At 37.3% G+C, this 6501-nt stretch overlaps 1 protein-coding gene and 1 long non-coding RNA gene across 2 annotated transcripts; both read left to right on the top strand.

The window, feature by feature from the left end:
- The first annotated feature begins 588 nt into the window (after positions 1-588).
- Positions 589-5627, top strand: LOC114529535 (pregnancy zone protein-like). Its single transcript, XM_028551353.1, has 15 exons — positions 589-627; positions 707-940; positions 2137-2188; positions 2262-2345; positions 2506-2682; positions 2827-2908; positions 3011-3167; positions 3431-3505; positions 3626-3785; positions 4010-4227; positions 4402-4638; positions 4726-4862; positions 5117-5204; positions 5334-5408; positions 5572-5627. Exons 1-15 carry the CDS (start codon positions 589-591, stop codon positions 5593-5595), a joined length of 1839 nt encoding a protein of 612 aa, XP_028407154.1. The 3' UTR covers positions 5596-5627.
- On the top strand, positions 5626-6252 carry LOC114529528. The gene is made up of 3 exons (XR_003687646.1): positions 5626-5666; positions 5948-6004; positions 6199-6252. It is a non-coding gene; the product is annotated as an uncharacterized LOC114529528 (long non-coding RNA).
- Positions 6253-6501: the final 249 nt, after the last annotated feature.

The following is a 6501-nucleotide window of genomic DNA, read 5'->3' as shown; positions in this document are numbered from 1 at the left end:
TACACTTTTTCGTGATTTCTCTGATTCGGGCATAATAAGTCGCTATCGGTTCGCCGTCTTGCTGTACCAAGTTTGTTCGCTTGCTTTTTCGGCAAGAAATACTGATCGAGCTTGTAAATAAAGCGCGTATATTCATTTTGTTCTCCCTCGTCATCTTCGAGATTGGGATCTGGTAAAGAGTAATCTAGATTTCTTGACCTCCATATATAATAAGTCCATCATTCTTTAGTTGTGGATCCTCGATTTCGAAAAATCTAAATTGTTGCTCTATGTCCTTTTCCATTTCGCCAAGCGTACGGCTGTATGGTTGCTATCTCTGGTCAGTTGATGTGGTGCAATATTCAGTTGTCAATTTATTACGGTTATAGAGCTGTGTGGTTGCTCCTACAGGCCCAGCAGTTGTACTTGTACTTGGCTGTGCTTCCGCTGCTTTGGTATCTGACATACTCCTTTTTATCTTTTTTCGAATTTTTCCCGTTTTTTTCTCGTCGCTAAATGTTGTGTTGTAACAATAAGAACTCCATTTGATTGACATGTTTATGTTATATTAATTAGTGATATGAAATAATGTCATATCTATTACTAGCAATGGGTTACTACAAACGGATATACCTCTCATTAATCTTGGTATGAATACAGTATCATAGCATATAACGCTATCCTGCAAAACAGTTTCTCACACACAGCACTGGGATTTCTTCCTTAGATAAGATTAGAATTGAACCACAAGCAGGCCGTTTACAAAGTGACATCGTATCATATCAACAAACTCTGCGTTTGTGGCAGCGAAGGAAAATTAGTGAAGTTCACAATCATTCCTATTAACCTCGGACACATTCCTCTCACGGTCACGGCAACTACCGCTACGTCATCGGACAAACTCTGTTCTAATAAACCAATTCCAGTCCACGATGCTGTCACACGAAAACTACTTGTCGAGGTAAAACTAATCATAGGAGAAACTGAAGAGCAATTGACACTTGACAAAAACAAATCTGCAAGTGTGATCTGAAATTCAAAAGAAGCACTGTAATCATTGATTAATAATGGTAATTGCACTGAGTGGAGTGCAATTTGGTGTGAAATCAAACGCGTGATTACAAAATAGCACGACAGCGAAGCGGGACACGAAACCCAATTTCCACTTTATTATATTCATTCTGAAATCACAAAAAATTAAACAAATTCAAAACGATTTATTGGTTGAAAGAAACGTAAACGGTATAAAATGTGAGTAATTTTCATCTATTTTTGTCAAGAAATTTTTCGGGGGCATTTAAAATTAAACGTAATAGAATTTTGTGCCATTTTCCCCTGTAATTTGATTAGATAGTTACACTGAAATACCAAATCTGATTGGTTATTGTGATGTAGAGCTTCAATCTCATTGGCTTATAAATGATGTGATTAATGCTAAAAAATAGTCCGATTTGGGAATTAATCACACTATTTTTAACCAATCAGATTGCCAGAAACACCATTGATTACAAAATGAATATAATAAAGCCAATTACATCGTCGTATATCGTAGTCCAATTACATTGTCGTATATGCAGTGGTAAGGCCATGTTCCGAAAAACGATGCTTGCTTACCGATTGTGGAGTACTGTGCTCATCAATTTTTTGGTGCAAGCATCGTTTTTCGGAACATGGCCTTACAACTGCATGCTCCTTCTGCCAGTGGTTTTAAAGCTATAAAAAACTTTCATATTAATAGTACCAAGTTCGATTGCTCAATCAATGAGATGTTCCATATTAGGGCACACTTGTCCTAAGAATTCCTTTGTCTGAGGTCGTTGGTGCGCAAAATACTTTGTCAATCGGAAGGTAATACAATGGAACCCCGGTTCTTAGGAGCTAGTGTGAACCAGGTCTAAACGTACAATCAGACTCTGTCAACGCCAAACAATACCTTATTATCTTTGTTCTTTTAACGCTACTGTCTTATTTATTAAATATATGTAGCTTTATGCACCATAATGTAATAAATTCACCTGCTTGAGAGTGACATCGGACGATGTCAAAAGGTCCCAAAAATGAATTTCGTTGCGTTTGTCTTCGTAATCGCTGTTGTTTCAAGATTAAAACTAATTAAAATTAAAGTCACATTTAACTTTCAAACTCTTTTCTTTTCAGGCTGAAGGTATCAAAAGGGAGTTCACTCAGGGAACATTCTTCTGTCCAGGAAGTAAGGATCGTCAGTTTTATTTGGATGTTCATCTTCTCTGCTTGTTTTTGGTAAAACATTTCCTGTTTTTTAGACAAGAAATACAAGGAAGAGTTTAGACTCAGGGTACCTGGAAATTACATACTAGGATCAATATACCCAACAGTGACTATTATAGGTAATTCAATATTCGGTATTTTACCCTCGGTTGAAAGATCTTTCTCAGTTGATTGATTTAAGCATGCTTAGAGCCTTTCTGATAATTCAAGGTTAAAGTAGAATCACAGGGGGTCTTAGATGTGGTTGACAACTGACACGTGACCTCCACTCTTATGCAGGTGACATCATGGGACCAGCAATGACGAACCTAGATGATCTACTGCGCATGCCTTATGGCTGTGGAGAACAAAATATGGCAAATTTCGCACCCAATATCTACATCATGGATTACTTGACTCAGACGAACCAAGCGACAGAAGAAATAAAGAGTAAAGCTGAAAACTTTATGAAAGTTGGTTAGTACGAAACAGCAGGATGTTTTTCGATGTAACCAATTTATTAGCAAGAGCATACAGTAGCAGGGTTTTTTTCTTTTCCTGAAAAGTGGGCCATTATTTCAACCATTTTAACAATATTTTCTCTGATATTTATCTCATCAGGTTATCAAAGAGAATTGATTTACAGAAGAAGAAGCGGCTCGTACAGTGCGTTTGGCGAATCTGACAGTGAAGGAAGTATGATGTAAGTGTGAACTATCATCCTATGAAAAATATTAAAAATATTACGATGATTCTTCCAACCTAAGTACAACACATGTGATTCCTGAACACTACTTTTTTTCAGGTTGACCGCGTTTGTAGTTCGATCATTTGCCCGGGCGAAAAGATACATTTTTGTTGATGGTGCTGACGTCCAACGCAGTTTCAGATGGTTTCGCATCAAACAATTGGATAACGGATGTTTTCCACAGTACGGAAAAGTTTTTAATAGAAGACTACAGGTAATTTGAAGGTCTAGTTATATAATTGATGAAATGCTACATGAAGTTTCTAAGATACTAACGCGTTTTCCGCGAGGATACCAACTTAAGGATTAAGATAAATGTAGAAAATGGAGTCAACCTCCCCAAAAGAAATCCCCTGTGAGATAGATCACTTAAGACAATCCAACACTCGAAAAAATAAAGACCATCATCAGATTAAAAACGCTTGTTCATAGTCGTCTGGAAAACCATTTGAATGGTCTTTTTTGTTCGTGTTTTAGGGGGGCATGAACACCGAACTTACAATCACAGCCTATGTGACCACGGCCCTTTTGGAAGCTGGAGAAACAACAAATGTAAGCTTAACAACATTCTAGTAACCAAACAAAAAAAAAGTTTCTGTTACTTTATAAGTAAATTCTTTCTCAAAACGTCCAATTATTATTCACGGCATATACAATGTTCTTCTTCTTCAGAGCACCATGGTGTCCAAAGCTCTCAGGTGTGTCGTAAATCGATTTAACACGATCACCGATACTTATTCAACTGCCCTTGTGACGTACGCCTTGACATTAGCAAACCATACTGACGCTCAGAGGATGCTCAGAATATTAAAAAATAAGGCAACCAAGGAAGGTAAGCCAAATAACAAGAGTATGTTTTGATTGTGGGCCACCTGAGAATGATCTGATGTTCTACAGAGCTCATGTGAGTAGAGTTAAGTCTCTCCTGTGTTCTCTCTTAGTTAACTTGATTTAGCATGCTTTGATCATGCATAGGTAGCACCATGAAGGTATTATTTTGATGTCCTACAGACATATTTAACTAAAAATTAACACGTTTATAAACCCTCTCTACAGAGGATCAAATGTACTGGACTAATGGAATTAAACCTACGCAGAATCCAAGATTTTACCCTCATGAATCATCAGCCGACGTAGAAATGACAGCATATGCCTTGCTTTCAATTTTACATCAAACGCCAATTGATGAAGGCGTGGTAAATAATGAAATTATGGATATTATTCGCTGGTTATCGAGACAAAGAAACTCTCGAGGCGGATTTTCTTCAACACAGGTAAGATCTTTAATGAAGTCTAAAATGGATGGCTTAAAGATCTTACATTCTTACTCCAGAAATTATTAGACATTTCAGTTCCGGCCTAAAGTGAGAACGCTTAAAATCTTGTTCCTGATCTTTTCTTGTATAAAACAAGAAGGATTTTGATACATTGTAAATTTCTTTTTATAGGACACTTGTGTTGCTCTGCAAGCGTTAGCCGAGTTTGCAGGACGAGCTTATGGGGACAGCGCTGATTTTAATTTAATTCAATTAACGGGATCTTTGAAGATGGGTGATTACTACAACCACAACTTTGTGGTAACAATGCCGAATAAACTGACATTACAAACTGTCGAGCTTCCTCGGAAGATCATTCCCGGTAAATTGGAAGTAACGGGTCAGGGCGTTGGCTGTGCTTTGGTACAGGTATAAAAAACAGCAACAATAGACCTCGTCGTTTATCTTTTTAACCAATGGCTTTTATGGGAAATGATAAACGAAGCATTTCTTTAGGCGTCAGTGAAGTATAATATTCCGGAACCGGAAGATGTTCCAGCATTTGATATTAAAGTTGATGTTCGTACGAGAAGTTCAGCTCCTGATGAAGAAACGACCCAATGTAGTCCATTAAAGCTGGAAATAACCACAAAGTAAGAAGTGTTTCGCTTGTAGTAAATTCAATTTTATTCAGCAAAAGGGTCCACAATTGGCGCTTAGAAACCTTTTGTTACTGGTTTTTGACTTAGGATTAGGACACTCAATGTATGGGAGAAAAAGCGGAGCTCCAAACAACCACTACGAACCCGAAAACACCTATCGATCTGATCCCTCTCAACTAATTGTATTTTTGAAGGTTATTCAACTAGGTTACGTGAATGTTTCTACGTAATTTCTTCCACTTAAGCTTGCTCAAACAGGATGTTTCTAACATGGCCGTGGTGGATATTAAACTAGTTACTGGATTTAGTGTGAGAGAGGAATCTTTGGAAAATGTAAGATTTCAATTTCTGTATGAAACAGAGAAATTTTAAATGCAGTCGTCCCAAACCTATCGATATACGTGAATTCGCCACGATATCTCGGAAACCACAGTAACCATATCTCGTCATTTCTTTTTTTAGCTAAGGAATGATCCGGCACTGAACTTCAAACGTTACGACATTGATGGACAGAACGTACAGCTTTATTTCGATGAGGTAACTATCGTAAATCTTCAAGGTTACTATATCTTGATTTCTCTATCAGTTCTATGCAAGATCTTACAAGGATCATCTCTTATTGATCTAGTGTTGTTCCTCGGTATGACTGAACCAATAATTAGCTTCTACTACCAACATATATTTCCGTGTTTACATGTAGATCAGATATTACTTTTTCCATTGACATCCACCAAGACACACTTGTCAAGAAAGTGAAACATGCTGTTGTTCAAGTCTATGATTACTATGAACCAGGTGAAGAAACAGTTTTTTTTTTGACTCAGGCCTTAGAACGGTTAAAACGACAATCTCATGGATAGTGCTATCCGGTTTTGATACAACCGGTCCCGGTATTTCGAGTTATCCTGATATTTTCAAAGCATAAAATTCATGAATACCAAGTTTTCTAATAAAGGAAACTTGCATGCACGGTCTAGGCTTGCCAAGATAACCGTCCACTCATTTATCCGACTTCACTCGATTTTTGAACATCCTAATTAAGTTGGTGTCTTCAAATCAATATCTTTTTTTGACAGAACGCCAAGCTAAAGTGATGTACAGAATTGGTGAGACGGAATGCTATGGCAACAGAGGTGTGTAAAATACACACATGAACCTAGATCATGGTTTCTTACGAAATACCTAATTTGAATATTGGGAATTTTCATATTTTCCCAAATTTTCATATTATTTCACATGGGAAGAAAAATCCACCAGTGGCAATTCTATATTTCACCCTGCGTTTAATGGAGTCAGCTCGATGTTTTAGCTGTCATTTATTTTTAAGTTGGCGCTGAGTGCCCAAGATGTTTGACTTTGGAGAATCCAGATGGAATCCTGGATGCTATAATTGAGTGTAACAGTACCGGTGAGTTAACATCCCCTTGTTCTGCTAGCAAGTTATCAAACCTTGTCCTTCCTACCCGGCCCTAAATTAACAATTATTCACCGAAGGTGAATATCGCTCAATAAAAACCGAGACGAAATTGGGGGTTCTATTTGGCGATATTAACTGAACCTGAGGTGAATAATTGTTTTATTATAATTAAAAGGTGATTTTTTCAAAAAACGAATCTGTTGTAGAAAATAC

The sequence above is a fragment of the Dendronephthya gigantea genome, unplaced genomic scaffold, assembly GCF_004324835.1.
Source record: "Dendronephthya gigantea isolate DGI-Jeju-01 unplaced genomic scaffold, DenGig_1.0 000057F, whole genome shotgun sequence".
Classification (NCBI taxonomy): Eukaryota; Metazoa; Cnidaria; class Anthozoa; order Malacalcyonacea; family Nephtheidae; genus Dendronephthya; species Dendronephthya gigantea.
Note: the sequence above shows the minus strand (reverse complement) of the source record. Positions and strands in the feature narration are given on the sequence as shown.

Coding starts and splice junctions, on each gene's coding strand:
- LOC114529535 (XM_028551353.1), top strand. CDS start 589: ATGGGTTACTACAAACGGATATACCTCTCATTAATCTTG. Junction 628..706: donor TATACCTCTCATTAATCTTG/GTATGAATACAG, acceptor TTTCTTCCTTAG/ATAAGATTAGAATTGAACCA. Junction 4,228..4,401: donor GCGGATTTTCTTCAACACAG/GTAAGATCTTTA, acceptor TTCTTTTTATAG/GACACTTGTGTTGCTCTGCA.